At 37.4% G+C, this 24,407-nt stretch overlaps 1 protein-coding gene across 4 annotated transcripts in view; it reads left to right on the top strand.

Moving 5' to 3' along the window:
• FMN1 (formin 1) overlaps positions 1-24,407 on the top strand; it is a 118,356-nt gene that overhangs the window by 40,605 nt on the left and 53,344 nt on the right. For all 4 annotated transcript variants that reach the window (XM_072338205.1, XM_072338203.1, XM_072338206.1 and 1 more), the window contains 2 exons: positions 14,729-14,816; positions 24,342-24,403. In XM_072338205.1, the coding sequence (XP_072194306.1) occupies positions 14,729-14,816; positions 24,342-24,403 (150 nt within the window). The remainder of the gene's footprint in view (positions 1-14,728; positions 14,817-24,341; positions 24,404-24,407) is intronic.

The following is a 24,407-nucleotide window of genomic DNA, read 5'->3' as shown; positions in this document are numbered from 1 at the left end:
TTTCTGGGGTGCCATGCCGCCACAGGACTTGTTTCTCAAGACCCAGTATGGTGTTTCGGGCGGTAGCATGGGGTACTGCGTATGTTTCAAGCCACCCAGTAGTTGCCTCCACCATGGTAAGCACATAGCATTTACCACTGCGAGATCGTGGCAAGGTGATATAATCAACCTGCCACGCTTCCCCATATTTGTACTTTTGCCATCGCCCTTCCTCCCAGAGAGGTTTCATCCTCTTGGCTTGTTTAATTATGGCACATGTTTCACAGTCATGAATAACCTGTGCAATAGCGCCCATAGTTAAGTCCACCCCTCGGTCTCTGGCCCACTTATATGTTGCATCTCTTCCTTGATGGCCCGAGGTCTCATGGGCCCATCGAGCCAGAAATAGTTCACCTTTATTTTGCCAGTCCAAGTCTATTTGAGCCACCTCAATTCTGGCAGCTTTATCTACCTGAAGGTTGTTTTGTTGTTCTTCAGTAGCCCGACTCTTGGGCACGTGTGCATCCACGTGACGCACCTTTACAACCATACGTTTTGTTTGGGCAGCAATGTCTTTCCAAAGTTCAGCAGCCCAAACAGGTTTACCCCTCCGCTGCCAGTTCTTCTGTTCCCACTGCTGTAACCACCCCCATAAGGCATTTGCCACCATCCATGAGTCAGTATAAAGATAAAGCATTGGCCACTTCTCCCGTTCAGCAACATCTAAGGCCAGCTGGACAGCTTTTACCTCTGCAAACTGACTTGATTCTCCCTTACCTTCAGTGGCCTCCGCAACCTGTCGTGTGGGGCTCCACACAGCAGCCTTCCATTTGCGATGCTTTCCTACAATACGACATGATCCATCAGTGAACAGGGCATATTTCTTTTCATTTTCTGGTAGCTCGTTGTATGGTGGGGCTTCTTTAGCACGTGACACCTCTTCTGTTGGTGATGTTCCAAACCTTTTACCTTCAGGCCAGTCCATGATCACCTCTAAAATTCCTGGACGGTTGAGGTTCCCCATCCGCGCTCGTTGTGTAATCAATGTAATCCACTTGCTCCAGGTGACATCGGTAGCATGATGGGTGGAGGGAACCTGTCCTTTGAACATCCAGTTCAGCACTGGTAGCCGAGGTGCCAGAAGGAGCTGCGTTTCAGTACCAACTACTTCGGAAGCAGCCCGAACCCCCTCATATGCGGCTAAGATCTCCTTCTCAGTTGGAGTGTAGCACTCTTCAGACCCCTTATACGCTCGACTCCAAAATCCCAGGGGTCGGCCTCGGGTCTCTCCTGAGGCCCTTTGCCACAAACTCCAAGTGGGACCTTTCTCTCCAGCAGCAGTGTAGAGGATGTTCTTTACATCCTGTCCCGTTCGTACTGGCCCCAAGGCCACGGCACGGGCTATCTCTTGTTTTATCTGCTCAAAAGCCTGCTGCTGCTCAGGGCCCCATGCAAATTCATTCTTCTTCCGTGTTACATGATAAAGGGGGCTTACAATGAGGCTGTAGTTTGGAATGTGCATCCTCCAAAAGCCCACTACACCCAGGAAGGACTGTGTCTCTTTCTTGTTAGTTGGTGGAGACATGGCAGTGATTTTGTCAATCACATCTGTTGGGATGTGACGACGTCCATCCTGCCACTTTATACCTAGAAACTGAATTTCTTGGGCAGGCCCTTTTACTTTGCTTTGCTTAATAGCAAAACCAGCTTGTAGAAGAATTTGGATAATCTTCTCTCCTTTTGTGAAAACTTCCTCTGCTGTATCACCCCACACAACAATGTCATCAATGTACTGCAGGTGCTCAGGAGCACCACCCTGTTCCAATACAGTTTGGACCAACCCATGGCAAATGGTTGGGCTGTGTTTCCACCCCTGGGGCAAACGGTTCCAGGTATACTGAATGCCCCTCCAGGTGAAGGCAAACTGTGGCCTACATTCTGCGGCCAGAGGGATGGAGAAGAAAGCATTAGCAATGTCAATGGTGGCATACCATTTGGCTGCTTTTGACTCCAGCTCATACTGGAGTTCCAACATGTCCGGCACAGCAGCACTCAGTGGGGGTGTTACCTCATTCAGGCCACGGTAGTCTACTGTTAGCCTCCATTCTCCACTGGCTTTACGCACTGGCCATATAGGGCTATTAAAAGGTGAGTGAGTTTTACTGATCACTCCCTGATTTTCCAGCTGGCGAATCAAATCATGAATGGGGAGCAAGGAATCCCTGTTGGTGCGGTACTGCCGCCTGTGCACTGTCTTTGTAGCAATCGGTACTTGCTGCTCTTTTACTCGTAGCAGCCCCACAACAGACGGGTCCTTTGACAGGCCAGGCAAAACAGACAGCTGCTTAATGTTGTCTACAGCAGCTATTCCAAAGGCCCATCGATACCCCTTAGGATCCTTGAAATGCCCCCTTCTGAGGTAATCAATACCCAGTATACATGGAGCCCCTGGGCCAGTCACAATAGGATGTTTTTGCCAGTCTTTACCAGTGAGGCTTATTTCGGCCTCTAATACAGTCAATTCTTGAGAGCCCCCAGTCACTCCAGAAATATGGATTGATTCTGTCCCTTCATGACTGGAGGGCATTAGAGTGCACTGTGCACCGGTATCCACCAGTGCCTTATATTCCTGTGGTTCTGATGTGCCAGGCCATCGAATCCACACAGTCCAATAAACTCTATTATCCCTCTCCCTCCCCTGACTGAGGGCAGGGCCCCTCTATTGGTTACCTGTGATGACTGGAGCAACGGTGCTGGTGGTTGGGATGTTTTGTAGTTCTCTCACCCGTGCTCGTAGTACAGAAGTAGGTTGGTCGTGCCACTTCCTCATGTCTTCTCCGCGGTCACGTAGGTAGCGCCACATGGAAACACGTGGTGGAATTGTACTGTTGTTCCTTGCTCGAACTGGAAAACGTGTGCGTCTAATAGCTGAGACTTTTGATGATACAGGGTAGGAGTAGGACTGGAATACTTTGATCAGATCCTTCACTAAACCTGGTGGCTCATACGGGAATTGACCTTCGTCAGTCGTTTCTGATACTACCACGGGATCATTACGATTCGTTGATGGAAACATTTTCTTGCACATTTCATCTAGTCGGTCTTCTAGCCGTGAGATGGCAGAAACTGCGGCGCGCAGTGGGGGGAGCTGCTGTTCGATGTTTTGAAGTGTGATAATCAGTTCAACAACTTGGGGTCTTCTCTGTTGGTCCTCATATCCTCCAAAAGTTGTTACCAGTGACTGTGCGTATCTCTCTGGTGCTGTACTTGTGAGTTTCTGCCACATGTCAGGACCGGTCCTCACTTTCTCAGGATCACGTTCGTTTGGACCAGGGTTGTACAACATTTCCATCATGGCCATTTCCCTCAGGTACTGGATACCTTTCTGGATGGTATCCCACCTAATAATTTTAGGCTTCAAAGCATCCTTGTAGGGGTACCTTTCTCTCACGGCTTCTAACAGTCGCTCCCAGAGAGTGGCATCTCCATCCGAACTTCTGCTAATTCCTCTGTCGACACCTGGGTCTTGGGCAATACTTCCTAGTTGGCGAGCTTCGTTACCATCTAGGGACAAGCTGTTGGCCCCACTGTCCCAGCAGCGAAGCAACCAGGCAAGGACACCTTCATTTTGACGCCGTGTAAACTCCTTTCTTGAGCCTTGGATTTCAGTCAGCTTCAGAGGTCGACGATAAGTAATTTCCTCCTCATCATCAGTCTCTTCTTCATGCCTCTTGGTTTTTCTTTTTGCCTTTTTCGGTGCCGATCCAGACGAGGGGCCTGGTTCTTCTGCTGCCTCCTCTGCTTCTCCTTCTCTTCGTTCTAGACGCGTGGACACCCGTTTCCATTTCTTGCCTTCCACAGGGGCAACTGACATTGTTACTGGTGCCTCCTGTGACTGATCAGAGTTGACTTGGGATTTTCCTTTTTTGGCTTGAATCTCAGATCGGAAACTCTCTCTCTCCAGAATAGTATTATACAGAGCACGGTATGCGTAAGCCAAACCCCAAATAATGTTTACCTCCTTAGATTTCTGACCCAAGCACTCACTTAATTTCTCAGGGTCCCTCAGGTGTTCAAGAGTGAAATCCCACGACACTGCGGGTCCCCACGCTTCTAAGATCTTTCCTAAACCTTTCCATATTCCCTGCCAGTCAGCATTCTCTGGTTTTAGGGAAGACTTCCGTATAGAACGAATGTATTGGAATACATTCATTGATGCTAATAACATGACCAGGAGTATGAGCACTAACTCAGCTATTGAAAAGTGTGTGACAATCTGAGAGTACAGCCTGTACACTGGATTGAGAATCTTGGTGTCTGTAAAATTGTCTATTCCATCTGGGAAGCAAGTGCTTGAAAAATTGACCATTCCATCTGGGATGTAAGTGCCAACATTCAAATTATACCATATCACATATAAATACCAGGCAGGTGTCTCCATCAGTGCCCTTATTAGGTTATATATATACATAATTCCACAGCAAAAAATCATGGGATGGACAAATGGCCAATATGTTGAGAAGATCATAATTGCTTTCAATCCCTTAAACAGAGCAGCTGGAATGGAGAGTAGATTCATAGCTGGTAGCAATTAGCAGACACTGTGAAAGTCAAAGCCAGCTAGCTGTGCTCTGAGAGAGCAAGAGAATCTCTTTGTTTTCTTCACGAAAGCAAGATAGCAATGCTCAGAGTGTACAGCTACTCCTGAATGTTGACAGTTCGCCTGGAATTTCAAGGTCAAGCTCCCAGGCGCAGAAACGTAAACTTTAGATAGCTCCTTAAAGGAAAAAAAACTCGTAGCTCTGTAAAAAACTAAAAGGACAGCAGGAAAAACAGCAGCTTTTGCAGTTTTTGCCCACTTTTGCCCAAATTATGCCCACTTTTGCTGGCAATCTGCCCGCATCCTCCACCAATAATCTGTCACAGATTATCTAGATTTACCTGTATCCGTGACAGGGCAGCTGCCCCGTAGGGCCTCCCCTCCCCTCCCGGGGCCCCGGAAAGGAAGGGAAAATAAAACAGTGGCAGCAATCTAAGGAGGAAAACTTATTTTACTAAATATGATATCGGAATACAATGATTGAGGCTAATTAATTGAACAAAACAAAGAGAGAGAGTCCCCGAAAACCGAGAGGCCTACTGTGAAGTCTAGGCGACACGGCAGGAATGCTTCTCACTCCCTGAGAGTCCGAGAGAGAGAGAGTTCCAGCCTGGGAGCGAGATTATAAATGTCCTCCTCCCGTGACTTATCTCTGGCCGCGGCGTCCTCTGGGATGTGTAGTTCTTCTCCGAGAGCTGAGCACCTGGGATGCTACCATTCTACGGAACTGGAGTATGGATGATCCATACTGCACATGATGTTATAATGTGGAATATTGACAGCAGCACCACAAAACTATGACATATGTGCGTGTGAATGTGTGAGTGTATATATATATATATATATATATATATATATACACTGTATTATAAATCTATTTGAGTTTGCCCGCTTGGAACCACAAGAGGGCTCTTTGCATGTAAGCTGTGCTGTCTACCTTTCTTGATTTTGACATACATATGAAGTGAACATTCATACAAATACACCAGAGAAAATGAATTTTTCAAAACTTATTTGATCATAAACTTAGTGTAGTAGTTAATAAGAAATAAGGCTTCGTGGACATTTCTTCCTAATATCTAGTCTAAATCTACCCTCTTCCAATTTAAAACCGTTTCCCCTTGCCTGTCCCTACCTGTCCTTATAAAAAGTTCCTCCACAGCTTTCCTGTAGGCCCACTTCATGTACAGGAAGGCCACTATAAAGTCCTTCCAAAACCTTCTCTTCTCCAGACTGATGAGCCCCAACTCTCTCAGCTTGTCCTTGTAGGAAACATGCTCCAGTCATGAAATGAATATTTATGAATACATGAACGCTTAAATAAATGAATGTTTAAATGCAAAAGATCACATTAAAGCTATAGAAATTTTACTTGACTTTGTTTTTAAGGGTTTGTCCCAGACCCCTTGTGAGAACTGTGATTGCAGCATTCACTGTCAACTATGCTTTTGTTGCTTTTAACTAGACATCTACCATTTTCAGCCAGAAACATTTAAATCTTGACCTGCATAACTGAAAATACTGGTCTATTTTCCAATGCTGTTTTGAAAGTTATAATCTGAGTATGTATTTAGATTTGTGTGTACTGTTATATGTGTAAGAAAATGCAGTATAAAATTATAATACATATTTATAATACAGAAATATTTTATACACATTCATATCTTCACTGTCAAGATAGTAGAATACAAAGAAGATTTTATGGGAGTCAGTGCTAGCTCTGATTGCTTCAGTGTCTTTACGTATGGAATCATAGAGTCATAGAATGACATGAGCATAGAACCACAGCCTAACCATATTAGACTAACTCTCACAACCCACTACTAACTCATGTCCCTGAGCACAACATCCAAATGGTTTATAAACATATTCAGGGATGGTGACTCAACCACCTCCCTGAAGTGCCTATTCCAGTGCTTAACAAACACTTCTGTGAAGAAGTTCTTTCTAATATCCAACCTAAACCTCCCCTGATGCAACTTGAGACCTCATCCACTTGTTCTGTCACCTGTCACCAGTGAGAAGAGATCAACCCCACTCTCACTGCAATCATTTTTCAGGTATTTGCTCTCAATAAGTTCTCCCCTCAGCCTCTTCTTCCCCAGAATAAACAGTCCCATTACCTTCAGTTGCTCCTCATAGGGTATATTCTCCAAGCCCTTCACAATCCTTGTTGCACTTCTTTGAACCTGCTCCAGTATCTCAGTGTCCTTTCTGTACTGAGGTGCCCAAAACTGAACACAGTACTCAAGGTGAGGCCTCACCAATGCCAAGTACAGGGGCAGGATGACTTCCCTAGCCCTGCTTGCCACACGATTTCTGATACAATCCAGGATGCTATTGGCCTTCTTGGCCACCTGGGCACACTGCTGGCTCATATTCAGCCAACTGTCCATCGGCACACCAAGGTCCCTTTCCATCAGGCATCTTTCCAGCCATTCCTCCCCAAACCTGTAGGGTTGCCTGGAGTTGTTGTGACCAAAATGCGGGTCCTGGCACTTGGCCCTACTGAAACTCAAACAGTTTACCTTGGCCCATCGATCCAGTCTATCCAAGTCCCTCTGTAGTGCCTTTCTTCCCTCAGGCAGATCAACACTCCCTCCCAGCTTGGTGTTGTCTGCAGACTTACTGAGGGTGCACTTTTTTTTATGATCTGGATAATGGAATATTATCTCTTCAGCTATCACTTAGTTGCAAGAGACTGCATACGTTAGACCCTCTAGAAAGTTCTTATGTGTCCGAGATGTGCTTATCCCTATTTTTCACATCGTAAGTTTATACAGTTACAGATGATCTACCTACCTAAAGGTAATATGAGTGCAATTGACTAGGTGGTAGTTTAGCAGAAGTAATCTTGGGATAGTAATGGATCACAAAGAGGTACATGAGTTACCAAATCATGATACTAAAGGGGAAATAAGACTGGTAAATAAACAGAAGTGTTGCTTGCAATACAATCCATTCAGTCATGTTTTCATTAACAACAGCGTCTAGATTTAGGCACTACCACTCTTTATTAAGAATGTTTACTAACTGTAAAAAGTCAAGAAAAGTGGGAATGATCAAATGTGTAGAAGTAGTCTCTGAGAAAAATTCACTGGTTATGATTGTTTAGTCTAGAAAAGAGGAGGTTGATGTGGAACAAAAAGTAAGTGTCATCAAGTGCATGCAGCTGCTGCAAAGAAAAATTATGAAAAGCTTTCCAAAAGTAAGGATACCAAAGGATTGTAGAACACTTTTGGCTAGGGAAAATGTGTTTCTATATTGGGAGATCATTAAGAAAAATTATTTAGAATGGTACACGTATAGTTGGTAGTGTTCTGATGTACAGAAATGCTTTGGATGATGTTTTGAGTGCCTTTCCAACATCATGATTATCAATTTAAAGTAAAGAAATCCAGTTTCTATCCATTCTTCAATGGATGGAAATGAATGCCTGCCCCCTTTTTCCAGTGAAAGTGCTCAATGGTTCTAAAGCATATTGCTTTTGTGCCTGCAGAAATTGGCTTCCTAAGTCAGTTGCAGTAGTTTCTAGAGACTGTCATCCTAATGTGAGAATATAATTACTAGAAATTGAAGTGCATTAATTAAAAAATAACGCATTGTAACAAACATATAGGGGAAAAAAAGGAAGGGAATTTAAGAACCTTCCAGCAACGATTGTGCCTTAAAGGACTGTATATAGGGAGACTTTATTTTTTATAGTCCCATATTAGCTTATTTGGGAAAAATAAAGTACCTTCATTTGATAGTGATATAGTGTAAAAATAATATAGTTTAAATGTTAATATAATTTAAATGAAGGTTAATATAATTTAAATGAAGTGTACCTCCTGTTACACTAATGTACTCCTTGAAGTTTATTATGGTCATGCTTATCTGGACAGTAGAAGCTCTACAGGGTGTTTGGCTGCTCATGCTTCTTCGATCAAACACTTCTATGTATTCAGCAGATATGTAGAATCAATTTTTTCCAACTCCACATTCTCTGCCATATTTTAGGAAACTGAGATTCTTGTGTATTTGTCTCCACTGCACATATGCAATACTGTAAAGAAAAGTTCTCCTGTCATATGATAATATGCAATTGACAATCAATACTGTTCAATGTTTAAGGATTAGTAAATGAATTATTTTTTTTATAATAATGTAAATGTGTGCATATATATACACATTTATGTACATATGTAAACATACGTATATTTACATTATGTGTATATTAAAATGAGTATTATAATGTAATAATGTGTAAGACTAAGAGCATTTTAGTCTTATCAAATGTAATATGACATAGCAATTTTACAGATGTCATATTTATAAAATGGAAAAGAGGCAACTGCTTGAGTCTGGATTTTCCCAGAGTCTCTAGATAGACCAATAATGTATGAAAGTGGGATTTGTTTCCTAGGTTATTACTGAAGTGGTTGAATTTGCAGCAGGCAGACAAAAATAAAGAAGCAGAGTTCTTTAACCTGTGAATGAATCAAGTGAATTTCTCTCTAGTTTTTAATTAATTGACTTAATTTAATCTAAATATTTAAGTTACTTAAGATTTTTCTAATGCATCTATTTGGTCCCACTTATAAAATGTTTTAGAGCTTTTTGGAAATCAAGAATAGAAAGGTCTAAATCCTCCAGGTTATTTGAATATATTACTCCAATTTAGATGTAGTTGTACTGGACCTTGTGAATATGACTCCTGTTAGGCACCCCGTTTTATCATTGCCATACTTTTGAGAATGCCACTACTAATCTGGACTGCTTTTGTAATCATTTTTTGTATTTTCTCATGCTTACGTTTCAGCCCTGTAGATGTATGATTTTTACATCTATTTTGTTATCCACTAAGACTGCCGTTAAAGCACTTGTCAAGGATAGTATGGTTTATTTAAAAAACAAGCAAAAACAAAAAACACATTTTAAGGTTCCATATATGAAATTGTAAATATAAAATTCTCATATGCCAAAAATATTCAACTATATGCAAATTTATTACACTGTCACTAAGGACCATTGCTGTTCATGAAAACAGTGAAAGCTGAAAATAGCTAACATGTACAAATTCTAACTTGTTTTGCTGAAAAAAATCATCTGTTCTTATTGAAAGAGCTCAGCTTTCAATAGATTTTAATACAATTTGAAGAATCTAACATCTTGCTAGACTGTGAAAACCCATTATTGGCATTTTCATGTCAGATGAAGCACTGAAATTTATATTCAAAGAATTTTTATTTTCGGTCATTCTAAACTGTTAATATTTGTTTTCTGTAAGAACCTATGCACATTCTGAAGCTTACAGGCACATGCAATTGTTATCGAGCCATAGGGTTTCCTTTTCCTATCCAAGATAGGTATTGAGCTACCAAACAGGAGAAAAGCAGAATTAGGAAATGTATTTTGGAATGAAATAAAGAGCAAGATTCACTACACATTACGTGCTCTGGTGAAGTGTAATTCTGGTGGGGAAAAAAAAAAAAAAAAAAAAAAAAAAAAAAAAAAAAAAAGGTTATTTAGGAAAGAACATTCCTTTGCTATGATTTATTCCATGTGCATTATCTTGCTCCATTACTGAAGTTACATATTTGAAAGTTGTGTTATTTTTTCCGATATATTTTGAGGACTTGTGAGGAACTTACCCTCCTATACTTTTTCAAGAAACAGGATAGTTGGATGTTAGCAATGCCACTCTGTCTCTTGGAAGAAAAAAATGAGGGGTGGAGGGTAAATATCAAGTAATTTGTGTCAGGTGTATGCTCCAAATGAAAGTCCATCAATCATTTTTGGCCCTTTAGTGCAATGATTATCATTTCAAAGACGCAGGAGGACATTAAAGATAATGGCTTTTCTGTTGTCTATTATCTCTAACAGACTTCACATAATTAGTAACATGTGTTCCCATTTAAGAAGAGTGTCAATATTTTGAGAGAATTGCATTTTTTAAACTGAAAGGGATATGTCTGTCAGCAAGTTTTTTGTCCTTCTAACTAAGTGAGGAATTAAAATTAATGAACTTTGTGTTTCCGCAAGAAGAGCAGATATTGCAGAAAATGTTGGATGCTTTGTAAGGTTGTAACACAATGACTGTCTTCAACAGTCTGCGTAAGACTGTTCAGACTTAAGTAAAAGTAGTAAAATGCACTCATCTGAGGCACTTTCACTTTCTTTTTATGATTTGGGCTGTGCTGTGAAGAATGAATATGGCATTTCCTTGCTTGCTCCTCAGTCATGTAGGATGGGAAGAGTATCCTTGAGGGGTAAACATCTATCTTTGTGGCTCTGTTTTGTCTTTAGAAATAAAGAAAATGAAGTGTTTTTTATTAGCTCATTTTTTACCACTTCTTCCTTGAAACATTGGCAGTTTATTGTCGTTTAGAAGAAGGATAAAAATAATTTTTTCTTCATCCATTAGATTTTTAGTTAGAAATACATATCTTAAAATACTCAGAACATGGATAAGATCTTAAACTGGTTCACCCAAGTAAATATGAAATAGTTAAATATGGCTCTTCTTTGAGAAGGCATAATATATAGTCTTAAGGTTCTGAAATTTCATTGGTAGTCTTGGGGTGTTTATGTAGAAAGGCTGGAGGGACATACTTGCTTCTTGTGCAGGATATTCCTCCTCTGTTTAAACAGGGTTTCAGCGAACTACTTATGGGTCCAGGCTGTTGAATTCACTGTAAAAGTTAATGAGTAGGAATGAAGGAAAACACTCTGATATGTAGGATGGCTTTTTAGCTTATGGTTTCTCTCACAAAATTTAAATATTATGGAAAGAATTCTTGCACCAGCAGGAGGAAGGATTTAGCTTTTAATCACTAAAGTAAACTGAATCTTTTCTGCACAAGTAAGTGTCCTGCACAGAATGTAGACATTACCATTAGACAAAACTGTGGTCTGTCATATAATATTGAATGAAATATGTTTCTTGCTACATTAGAGAAACACCTTTTAAAAGGAATGACAGATTACTTTATGAGCGTATTGAAGCTAAAGTATGTCTCTGCTTTTACATTATATGATAAATATTGAAAGGTATAAAAGAGACACTTTTCTAAAGCAGATCAACTAACTTAATAATATTAAAAAACACTTTGGGAACACCACATTTAGCAAATAGTGTTGCAGGTCAATGAATCAAATGAATTAGCATTGGCACTCACAGTTTTGTCCCTGAGCCATTAGATGCTGCATCCATTACAACGACACATTCTGGGAGCGGCAGGCAACTGGCAAACCCTGCCAGCTGGCATAGCAGCATCAGCTGGCGTCAGCTGGATCTTAGCTGCTTGCCTGTCACTGCCAGCTAAAAGCAAGTCACAATATGCTGAGAGGTGAGCAGTGATTTGTCTTTTAAAGGCATAGACTAAATAGTTCAATACAGTCTTTACAAACTTCCATTTTATTTGCCTCATGGTTTTTATGAGCTGGAAAACTGAAGAATTTTTTTTATCTCCTTTCCATTTAGAATTCATACACACATATAATTCCCTTCAGTGGCTTCTCCAGAATAGGTATTATTTCGGGTGAAATTACTATTTTGGAAAATATGTTCTGTTTTAGTGCTGATCTTTTAAGATGCACATTGGTTTTAAAGTTTGTAACAAAAGTCCTGTATAATTTTTCAATATTAGGACTGCCCAGTTTGAGCATTTCTGTTGTCTTATTTCTCCCTTTTTGCTCTCTAATGAATAAAATATTAGCCTTCAGTTAGAGATTTCATGTTGTTGAAGCCATTTCAGGTAGTCTGAGTCTAGTTTGATGGCTGGTAATTGTGACCATGTGTACATTTGTCTAAAATGCCTGTGAATATACAGTTGGTTGGACATTTTAAAACATGAATCTCCACATTAGCTTTTAAAATTACAGAAGCTCTTCTCTAAATTTACTTCTAAGGAGGAAGTCTTGCTAAGCAATGGAAGTTAGTCTGATTGTATTTAATAGTATTTTAGCATTTAAAAATAACAGATTTATTTAAAATGTCATATTGTCTATAACAGCTATAGCCTGGAACAGTTTTGTCTCAAACTAGGCATGTCTAATGGGGTTTATGACAACCTATGAATTTGCCCCTGAACAAGGTCAACATGGAGGTCAGTGAATGCAATACAAATTGCATACTACTCAAGCCTGTAATTATCCCTGTACGAAGTTAATGTGTTGAGGAGTTCAGTAAATTCACTTAAAGTTTCAGAAATGACCATGATAAACTGAGCAGTTACTTATATTTGATCTGAAAAATTGCAGTTAACAGGATGAAGTGCTTAGAGAGTGTTCATTTCTGGTAACTGGTAGCCAAATCACCTTGTCTGTTTATGTATTCACAGAGTTAGGGGCTTGATTTTTTTATTTATTTATTTTTTTCCTTTAAAGAAAATGTTTTAAATAGTATGTAAACAGTACTTCTTTGCTGGTATCCAGTATAATTATTGCAAATGTAACCTTCAAAATCTCTCAGGATAGATTTCATTTCCAATTTTGGCAGAAAATATATAACATTCTTTGTAACTTAAATTCATTAAATTGAGTTTCTACCCCAGAGACATAAAATAAGATTTTTGTCAGATCTTTGTTGAAGACAGCATGTATTCTTACTTATTCATATACTGTCCAATTTCAGTACCCTACAAGTAGCAACTAACTGCATTTTTTCTGGAGAAAGCATTACTATTGCTTCACTTTTCTCTGTATTTTCAACTACAACTTCTAAGTAGGTGAATGACTAGGTAGCTGCCCAGTTAAGCATTCCTAAATCTTATAAAATCCATGGGAAACACTTATAAAAGTTAGTATGAGTTTTATTATTTAGCTGTCTGTAATGTGGACATCTAGAACAATATCACAGGGAAAAAGAAACTGTTTATAATTTTGAATATTATTAAATATACAAATAGCAATATTACTGAATTACTAGAGGTAAATTTGGATGTGTACATTTAGGAAAACTTAGCTACTGGTTTTAATTTTACATATGAGTTATTAATAGCATTTCATCAGCATTACAAATTAAGCCAGCTGCCAGAATATGAACGTTTTCTTATTTTCAAGAACTTCACATCTGTGATATATTTTATGATGTGATGTGCTACTATCTTATCTTGCTTAAAAAATAAATCAAAATCACACGTGCAAATAGTGCAAAAGTGATGGGGAAATTTTGTTCGGAATACACATTTCACATATCAAATCTGTCTCTTCTAACATCTGAACTACATTTCTAAAATCCTGATAGTTTTCCTGTATGACTTTATTTATGGACTGATAAACATCACTATCACTAATTTTAATCAGCAGGCTAATCAGCATAACTTCTTCAAGGTTTCCCTCGCCTGATTTCTTTCTATTCCCCCCATTCAGCATCTGAAAGATTACAGTCTAAATGCTGGTTATTATACAAACAAGTATCTGTTACACAAAATATGAACAAAACCATGAATCCATTTGGATTGTCAAAGGGGAGGAGCCCATACTGATCAAGAAGGAGTGTTGGGAATGCACAAGAAAACATGTCTCCAATTCTCTTTCATCAGGAGATGAACCTCTGTCAAACAGAGTAAAATGTACTCTTACTGAGAAATCAACACTGAGATAAACTTTGGAATTTGTAATGTGCTCTGAGTATCAGGAGTATTCCAAGAGAGTGATCGGGTACTGGAATGGGCTGCCCGGGGAGATAGTTGGGTCACTGTCCCTGGAGGTGTCCTAGAAATATTTAGATGTTGTACTAAGGGACATGATTTTAGTGGGGAAATATTGGTAATAGGTGAATGGTTGGACTGGATGATCTTAGAAGTCTTTTCCAAAGTTGGTAATCTGATGATTTATGATACCTTAATTTTGCCCCAGTGAGCTTAAGGAGAAGGGATAAAAAGTATCTTACAGAATAAAGATTTGATGCACTTTCAGTTTTACTCCTTAATAATGTGCTTCAAGTAAGAGCTGATGTGTTGAGAATTAAAGCTTACATTTATCAGGTACTTATTAAGGTGCCAAGCATCAAGATGAGGTAGATTCTACTGCTTCATTCATTTAGTAAAAATATTTCAAGAAAAGTTCAAATTAACACAAAGTTATGTGAGTTTATGGGAATGAAGAATCTGCAGAATGTTTATTTCATCTCAGAATTAATAATTTGAATTATCTTTCTAGATTATCAAATTGTTGGATGGAAAACGATCACAAACTGTAGGAATTTTAATATCCAGTTTGCACCTGGAGATGAAGGATATTCAACAAGGTAAGCAGTTCAGAACTATAGTGCATGATATATGCATAGGTATTTTCTCATAGGATCACTCAGAATTTCTTACAGCTTGTACTTTGAGTATGGTCCTCTTTATTGTATGTAAAGTATTGTTCTTCCAGTGTATTCCTGAATAGGCAGAAGTTTCAACTAAACCAGAAGCAGATTTTGGTACAACTCCTGTACCTTTCCAGTTCATGTGTCACTTTCAGTACAGTGTTTTCTCCAGATGATTTCATATTCCTGCACTCCTTTTGCTTAAGCAAGTCTCACATGGGCAAAAATTCAGTAGAGGTTTTGTATACAAGTTTTTAGGACTTTGAACTTGCTTGTATGTATCTGCTGAATATTTACATTTTGTTTCATTATCAACATGAAATGCACATTCGAAACTGATGCAGCTACCCTTTCAGCAATCAAGAAGATAATTACTGCGCAGCATTTTTGAAACCATAGGGCTACTCAGTGTATAAATTCCATCACTGGTAGAAATTATCTGAGTTTGGCACTACAACTGTAGAGAAATGAAGATTTTTCAGAACCCTGGGGTAATTCAGATTCTGCTTATGTTCTGGATTTTAAAAGATATTGTTTAAGGATATTGTTTATTTCTTTTTCGCATTAAAAAAGAAAAGAAAAAGAAAGAAAATATCCACCATTTAAAACAACTGCTGGAAGAACTCAAGTTGATGTCTCCTTTTTGCTATTGTTTTCCTTCCATCACATGCAAATGCTGGGTAGAGTGTTGAGATGCTGCTGGCATTGATTATTGTTAATTTCAGAAGAGCCTTTGAGCATCTAGCACTTTAAAAGCACAAGGCCTAACAGATGGCTTTTGGATTGGAGGGAAAACAGAAGGAACAACTTCATGTCTGCCAGTATTGTGTGAAAGGTATTAGAATGAGATGGGAGAAAAAATGTTATTAGAGATCTGAATAATTTACCATCAGGGATAAAAGCAGTATAGGATAGGATAGGATAGCAACTGTAATATAGAAACTGGGTAGTATGTTCAGAAATGCTTTTTATTTTCCATGTCATGATGTTCTCCTAAAATAAGGCATTGTGACTTCCGCATGCAAGTCTGTAGCTATCTCTCTGTTTGCCATTCTTCTGCAGCTTTTGAGTTCCTCTGGCCAATTTATGCCCAATTTAAGATAAATGCATAAATATTCAAAATGTTTGTATGTATATACACTAGCATTTAAGCTTGAATAAGTAGCGCACTTTTGAAGCAAATCAGCCAGTTTTCCTCTTTGCTGTGTATGCAGAGAAATGGTGAACTAGTTAAAACTACAGCTCCCTGAACTGTGTACAACGTATGGGATGTTTCTGACTGCAGACTACAGAACTATTCTCATTGTAGTTGTAGACATAGCTAATATAGACCTACAAGTTTAATGAAAATTAGAATGTTGGTAGAAAAGAGACTGGAACAAGTGCTGTCACTGAAGGAAAATTTGTAACTCGTCACCCTCTCTGTTCTGAGAGGTAGCAAATGACTGGCCTGTCACCACGTGTGTTGCTCGAGGCAGCAATGGGATATGCAGCTGCTTGGTTGTGGGAACAGATAGGAGATACAAAAAGGGGTTTTGGGAATCCTGCTTGTGGAAATCTTAAAAAAAAAAAAAAAAAAAAAAAAAAAAAAAAAAAGTAGAAAATATTCAAACTAGTAAGAGTGGCTGTAATCAAGATCTATGGATAGACATGGATGTAGGTTCTCTTTTGGGAAAAAACACAAACAACCTCTTCACAGACTCAAGGAAACCATCTGCATCTGTTCTACTCTGTAGAAAGAACCTTCAGAAATACGTGCAATAATGAAGGCTACAGTATATCTAACACTTCTAGTGTGTGTTCATCCCATATTTTTTGTTTTGTTTAGTCTCTGTGGAGTTCTATCTATTAGCAGACAAATTCTTTAAGGGTTGCTATAGATAGTAACAAAATCAGGCCATGATACACACTTGATACCATTTAATCCAGAAAGGAACATTATCATTTGGTGCAGAATAATGAAAGTGGTTGTTTGTTCGGTTTTTGTTGTTGTTTTGCTTTGTTGTTTTGTTTGTTTTTAAGAAAGTAGAATTAAAAAGAGTTACCTGTTACACAAGTTAACAATTTACACATGAGGAAGAGAGAAGTTACTTGTCTTTTCCGACTTGCAACAGAGAATGAAGAAAGAGAACTGAGCATGTTTCTTAAAAATCCATATAGAAATGAATTTACTGTTTATAGTGGACTAAGTGGCAGCTCTAGGAAAACCATCCCCAAATTAGTTCTGTGAAGAATTGCCATATGCACACAGATGAATGCAAAAATTAAATAATTGTAAAGAAAGCAAGAATAATCACAAGAAAAAATATGTATTTCTCTAAAATGTTGTGGGACTTCTGCATTTGTAGGAATACTCTTTCAAACTGGAGTAAATAGCTTCACAGCATATCCTTTAGATAGCTGAGCAGTGCAAAACAAATAGGTGGCCATATCTGGCACACAGATGTTTCACTTTGCATTTGATAATGAGCCAGCTGCCACAGTTTGGGAAGGGAATCTCCCACACGTGCTTGTTTGAGGGAATTAAGTTCATCCTTTGCAGATAAATTTAAATTCTTGCTGTATCTGAGTATCATCTAGGGAGAAGACAGGGTAAAATTGAATCAACGTTTTGTGCAGTACTGGCACTTATATGATGAAGAAGGAAAGTTTATTTTGCTATGCTGCACCTGTCAAGATATTCAGTATGCAGTAGGGGGAAGAGGAAGAGTAATCCTTTCCCACCATGTGCTGTAATGTTCTGAGAACACTAAGGAATTTTAATGATGAATATGGTCTGAAGATGGTAATATAGCTTCTTGTTAGACCACTATTAATAATATTAATTTCCTGAGTCAAAGAAGCCGACAGAAGATCTGTCTGTCTCAGTAGGCTTTATGAAATCTGCATTTATATTTTAAAATCAGAGATAATAAAGTTGAGCATATGCTTGATATTATTTTCAAGTTTTTGTCTCTGTATTTTTTTTTAGAAACTTTCACACAAAAGAGATGATGAATAGTGAAAATCAGCTGTTAGGTGTGGAACATTATTACACATTAACAGAAGTATAACTCCTTTTCACATCCGTGTACTTCTGTCTTACTTTTTCTGTCATTGTTCAGCTGAAACACAAGAGCTTGAGAGACAAACTTGTGGCTCAAAACTACTTGTGTGGCTTTGCTATTGAAATATTATGACTCACTCTCTAGTGAGAAGATTGTTTTGTTTCTAATGGGAAATACTGGTTATAAATGTATGCAAAAACCCTCCATGGGTCCCAACTACTTACTGACCAGCATTCCAGTTACTCAAGCAGTTCCCTGTGTAATACAGTCAGTAAGCAGTTGGGATCCACGGAGGGTCTTTGCATACATTTATAACCAATATGTCCTATTAGCAATAGCAGTAGACTTGAAAGCAAATAATAATAATCTTTTCTGCAGTTTAGGTCATCTGAGCTGACTTCCCATTATATTTGTTCAAGAGGAGAGTCACAAAATTGAGGGGCAGCCCAGATGAAAAGTAGTTTTAGTAACAAAGCAGGATATAGATAAAATTTAGATGCCTGTGTTGAAGAAAGTGATTCTCCCAAATCAATCCCTACTCCCATAATACCTACTTTTTCCTCTAAACTTGCAGAGCACCAGAATAATAATTCACTGTCTATTACCTCCTATTTCCATTAGAACAAATTAATTAGATGTTCTTATATACTGGCATATTTTCTTTGGGATCAAAGCAATGAAATGTAATGAGTCACACAAGATGCACACTTTAGAATGCATTACACTATTTGTGACTGTAAAGTGCTGTTTTAATTCACGTGAAACAGCTGCAGGCTTTGCCAGCACATTTACCCAGGCAAATGTTAAACATAATAGCACTTTAATGGTGTCAGAACTTAGCTTGTGTGGCAAAGAAAAAGAGAACGGTGGATATATATATATATCAGTGTCCACCGTTCTCTTTTATATATATATTTTATATATTTATTATATATTATATTTAATATATTTTATATATTTATATTTTATATATATATATATATATATAATGCCAAGTCATAATGCCAAGGATCAGTGTGTGTGTGTGTGTATATATATACATATATATACACACAGTCTAGGATATATATATATATATATTCTAGACTTTAAGCAATTAAGTGTAATGACTAAGATTCCATGTATTGAATCAGAAGGGCACTGGACAACCTATAATAGCATGTATGGAGACCTGGCATGTTTATTGTGCATTTGAAACATACATGTGTTCACTGATAATGTAAACTATGCAGACACACATAATACTTTGAAGATACTAGAGAACATAGATCACATTTAGATGGAATAGTTTAAAATTGATTTTATTATGAAACCTGTCTTGTGCCATCTGCTTTTGTGTATTTGCCTTCATGGCAAATTCTGATCATGGACAATGCAAGTAATTACTATGCCGATCTTCAGCATTTTTTCATGTCACAGGGGACCAATTATCTAGAAAGAGCATGATTCTAGTACTACTGTGCAGTCATAGTCAACCAGTTAGAAAAATATTTGATCTTCTCTAACCTACTTGTACTCTATGCTCAACTGTCAACTTATTGGAGAAAATAATTGAAAGAATGAATGTGAACAGCATCTTGATTCATCTGATGATCAGTCCAATCATCATTGAAATTATATATTGCATTTCTAATCATTCTGACATTCCTATGTAGTCTACCTCTACTGAGAGGCCATACCAGTTTATACAACTAGGTTACATATTCTGCTTATTCTTGATGCAATGTATGGCTTATGGCTTATGTATGGCTTAATATATACATTAAGCTGTAAAGAACAGTATCATTTTTAACCAGGCAGTTTCCTCAAAACCCCATAGTCTATGTCTTAAACGCACTGTGCAAACTATTCCAGAGCAAATCTAATCCGCAAACCTTAGTGTGCTCAGAACTTCTCAGTGCCCACTTGTGTTTTGAGCATATCATGTGGCACAAATGACTTCGCAATTCTTTTCCCTCTTTTGGAAATATTTCTGTTTAAAGATAAATGCTTTGGAGTCTTTCTTACTTGTACTAAATGAAAGAATGCTTTGGGATTTCACCTAAAACATTTCATAGAATGGAAACAAAGATTATAAAAATTAAAACTGTTCTGAAATTGTGTGACTTTTTCCCTCTGCGCAGAATATTAAATATATGCATTCTATGCATTCTATATACTATGCACAAAGCACAGCAATGGCTGAATACCCATCTCAGAAGCAGGGAAGCAATTTTCTTTAAAAGTTATTTTCTTTGTTCTGGAAAATTCACAACATATGTTTTTGTGCATCTGCCTTGGGCATCCAGTCTAATGTGGGTAAGTTAACATTGTGCCAGAGTCTTTTGCTCGAGTCTTCTTGCTTGCAGCACTTGAGCTTTCTTACTCTTCTAAACCTACAGCATGCGTATGGAGCTTCTTAGCATTATGTATTTTGATGTTTTTGTGTTACATTATAGTTAAATGCTGGAAAAAATATTTAAAGTGAGTTCAAAACAGCAAATCAGTTAGATGTAAACTAGTACAATTTTGGTATTTTAGGTAGTTTTGCAAAGTAGGTAGTTACATTTAGCTGTCATAATCACTTTCTAGTTAACTAGATTAGTAACAGTTTCATTTACATGTCCCAGTAATAGGCTTCATGCTCCCATGATATTAAGCCTTACTGTGCAGAATATAGTACATTAAAAAAATAGGGTACTTCAGGCCAAATGAATGAAACTTCAATAAGCCCTTTTTACTTAAATAATATGTTTCTGTTTTATCATTGGATGGTAGTTAAGATCATTTCTTCATATTTTATAATCGTCATTTTAATACTGCTAAGTGAATGTAATCTCTGTCATCAGGAATTAAATCCTGGTTTAACTGAAATGTGCATAGTAGGAGTGAGGCTGCATATCAGAGTCAGCCTTAAGACAGTATTTAAGCAAGTTAAGAAGAGTGATATATTTTTCATGCTTGATCTTTAAGATCTACATTTGGATTTAGACTGCAGACAGTATGCTTTAGGTTCTCAGCTTTTCTTTGGTTTACATTTCTGAAGTGATAAAATAGAGTATGTGAAAAATCTGTGCGGGTAGGGAATCTGTTTTTTACAGTTAGATTCGTTCTGAAAAGAGTCTGTTAAAACCTTTGGTAAAAGTTTATGTTTGAAGCAATACTCACAGTATGTGAAATGTAGTTGGCAAGTATTTTTATGTGTGCTTGTTAGTTTGAATGCATGATGCTGATCTGTTTTTTGTCCTAGCTGACGGTTATTATATCCTAATGGGTGCAACCCTGCACTAATGATCCTTGTGTATATAAATTCTTCTTGTTGTGAGCAGACACCATAGGCCACATAAAAATGTTTGCCTCAATTTCCCTGCAAGAAAGGATCTCAGAAACCAGACTTGGCCAAGTAACAGATTTTTTAAAGGTAGAGGAACCCAATAAAATTACCAGCTTTTCACAGCATGAGTCTACTTCCTTTCGACATATTGTGAGGTGTAGGTGAAATATTCTAACTGAACTGACAGTGTAAGGAAGACAGCTAACTAGAAAGCAAGATAAAAGTAAAAGCCACCAATGATGATTGATATTGTAATAGCTATTAATTGTTTTGGAGCCTCTTTTGTAGATTTATGATACTTCACTTATATTACTTACACTTACATGAGTCTTGATATAATGAAATGTAATACATTTAAGTATCATAATTAAATTCACAGTAATCTGGAAGAAGATTTTGAAAGATCATATCAAAATTTTCATTAATTTTTTATTATATTAAAATGTATATGATTAAAGCTTGGCTTTGTTTCTTAACTGAAAAATTAAGAAGTTTTCATTTGGTTCAAAGAAAAGAAAGTAACATAATTAATTTCTTTGATCTAGTGTAATAGGTTTATTTCATCTGCCCCAACTCGAGTTAATTTACACAGCATACTGTGAATGTATTGCACATACTGTATTTTAAGAATATGAAGCACACAAAGACACCTGCTAATTGTGGGGGATTCCTCCCAGCTTTTAATATCTGTGTGTATGTGTTTGTTTTTTTCTTAATGACCAATTTTTGTAATTTTACAGTTTCGTGTTATGCTTCAAATGCAATTTACATAAAGCTTGATCAGCTTGAGTGGAAAGAGATACAAGGACACAAGTAAAGAGATTAAAATACAGAATGATTAAATAAATGAGCCTGCTGCAGATTTTGGCAGTACTTCTGACTTTTTGAAATTGTGACCCTACATGTAATAACATCCTAAGATGTCAAACTATCATTGAATTAATACAGCTAGATCTTTAGCTGTGCTCCATCTGCACGGGCATTGCCAGTAACAGCTTTTTTTATCAAATATATCAGAAAACATTTTCTTGGTAGTTCTATGGGAAATACACACACTTGTACCAAAAGATAAAATAAATTGATGTCCCTTAAAACTGATTATTCTTAATTTTGTTTCAAATGTGCTAACTTATCAGATTCAGTTTTACTGGATTAATTTCAATCATTTTGGCATAGAAAGCAGTTTCTCGTGTTGTGTCTCTTGGAACCAATGTTATTTTCTTAGATCTGTTGCTAAGTACAGTAATGTTAATCAAAATTTATCAATTTATTATTTTGAGGACTTTTTGATAGGTGTGTGACAGTTACATGTACAAATCTTGATGTTCTTATTAATTTTTTTATAAACTCTTTGCTGTTCTCATAGTAGTTGTGTACTTAAAGATCTATTCTTTCTTATGCGTTTTGGATTTCTGAGTTAAACTTACCACCTATTAGATGCTTTTCTAAACAGCTCTGTAATAATATTTTTTTTCTTCATAAGCAGATTTCAGAGTACACCAAAATAGGATGGTAGAGAAAAATGTTGAACTAAATGTATACATTTAAAAGTCCTAGAAATTAAATGTATTAGACTGTGAAATCAGTTTTCCAATTCCAGTTTCTTTTGTTCTATTAATATTTCACTGAATAATGCAAAAGATAATTAAATTTGTGAACTGTCTTGCTTGGGCCAGCAGATGATCTCATAGATTCAATCCATAATGATTTTTATTTAAAAACAGAATTTGTTTTAAGTCTGTAGCTTGGGTTTTATGTTTGGTTGTGCTCTTTCAACCTTTGAAATAAGGCAAAAATAGCAAAGGATAGTGCTGTTCTTTTCCCCTGCTGCTGCCTCCTTCCATACTTCTAACCAAGATGTGATATCAACAGATTGAATCATAATTGACAGGCAAAATTTTAAAGCATTCTAAATGTCACTGGACCTTTTAATAAAATTAATTAGCCTGACACAGAGAAAATTTACTAGCCGGCTGTTTAATTTCACAATATAAAATCATGGGATAGGTGGAAGAGCAGGCGAAAGCTTATTACTTTTAAATAATTATTTAAAGATGTGTTCATTGGCCCTTTTGAACATGGATTGCAAACATGGCAAAAGCTTTTAATATCTTCTAAATTCACAAGTAGTCAAGTTTCCTTTGAAGAAATCTAGCCTTGTTGAAATTTCAAGTTACCAAGTACTTATAATAGAGTGTGTCACTGATTATGTGGAAAACTGGTAAAGGCCTTAATCTTGTTTTTGGGTTTGTTTTTGCCCAATCCCTTTCTGATGAAATGGTGTTCCCGAAAAGAAAAACATCCAAAGGTGTTCATCTGCCATTGTGCATTTTTTAGCTTATGGAAATTCTACACTAGAGAGCACCAAGAACCAATAGTTTTGCCTAGATTGTAGTGCAATCTGCAAATGTTAGAAGCAGCTAACACTGTATAATCCAAGTGTAGCAGCATTTGGAAGTAAGACTTTTTGTTTTTGGTAATGGGGAAAACTTTCTTATTGAAAAGTACACTTTAGGTGTCTGCATAAGATTTAGAAATCTTTATCTGGAAATTTAAATGTAGGTAATTTTCTGGTGGATAAAGCAAATTCAAATGTGAAGATAGCTTAAAAACCTGTAATACAATCTGATTTTTCTTGCAACGTTGTCTGCCTGTGTAAATTCTGAGATTGCTAGCTCCAAGACAAGCTGATCTCCCAGTTTTCATAATTCTGATTTCCCATGCACACAGGCGCAATTTAAATGCCCCAACTCATTTCCTTCCTATACAGCCTTATATGCTACTGTGAAATCTGTGCCATTTCATCCAGCGTTCCCAGTCTGGCCAGCTACACAAGGAGCTGAACACTTGGCAGGTTAAAGCTTTGACTGCTGAATGTACTGGAGAGTAGAACTCCATTCTCCTGAGCCTGTTTATAATAAGCTCTTGTATGAGTGCTGCAATTTAAAATCAGAACAAAAATACAATTTGAAAATAGTAAGATATTAACTGGATGTAAATATGTCCTTTAACTAGGTCAGATCTCTTTCATAGTTTCCAGGAAGCAAGACTGACTTTGCAGTATGTTTTCTAGCAACTAATTTGTTATTGTATCCTATACAGCTATTCTGTGTGTTGACGACTCTGTAGTAGATCTGGAAACACTGGAAGCACTATATGAAAATGTAA

The sequence above is a fragment of the Excalfactoria chinensis genome, chromosome 5 (genome assembly GCF_039878825.1).
Source record: "Excalfactoria chinensis isolate bCotChi1 chromosome 5, bCotChi1.hap2, whole genome shotgun sequence".
Taxonomy (NCBI): domain Eukaryota; kingdom Metazoa; phylum Chordata; class Aves; order Galliformes; family Phasianidae; genus Excalfactoria; species Excalfactoria chinensis.
The sequence above is the reverse complement of the archived record's forward strand: the minus strand, read 5'-3'. Positions and strand labels throughout refer to the sequence as shown.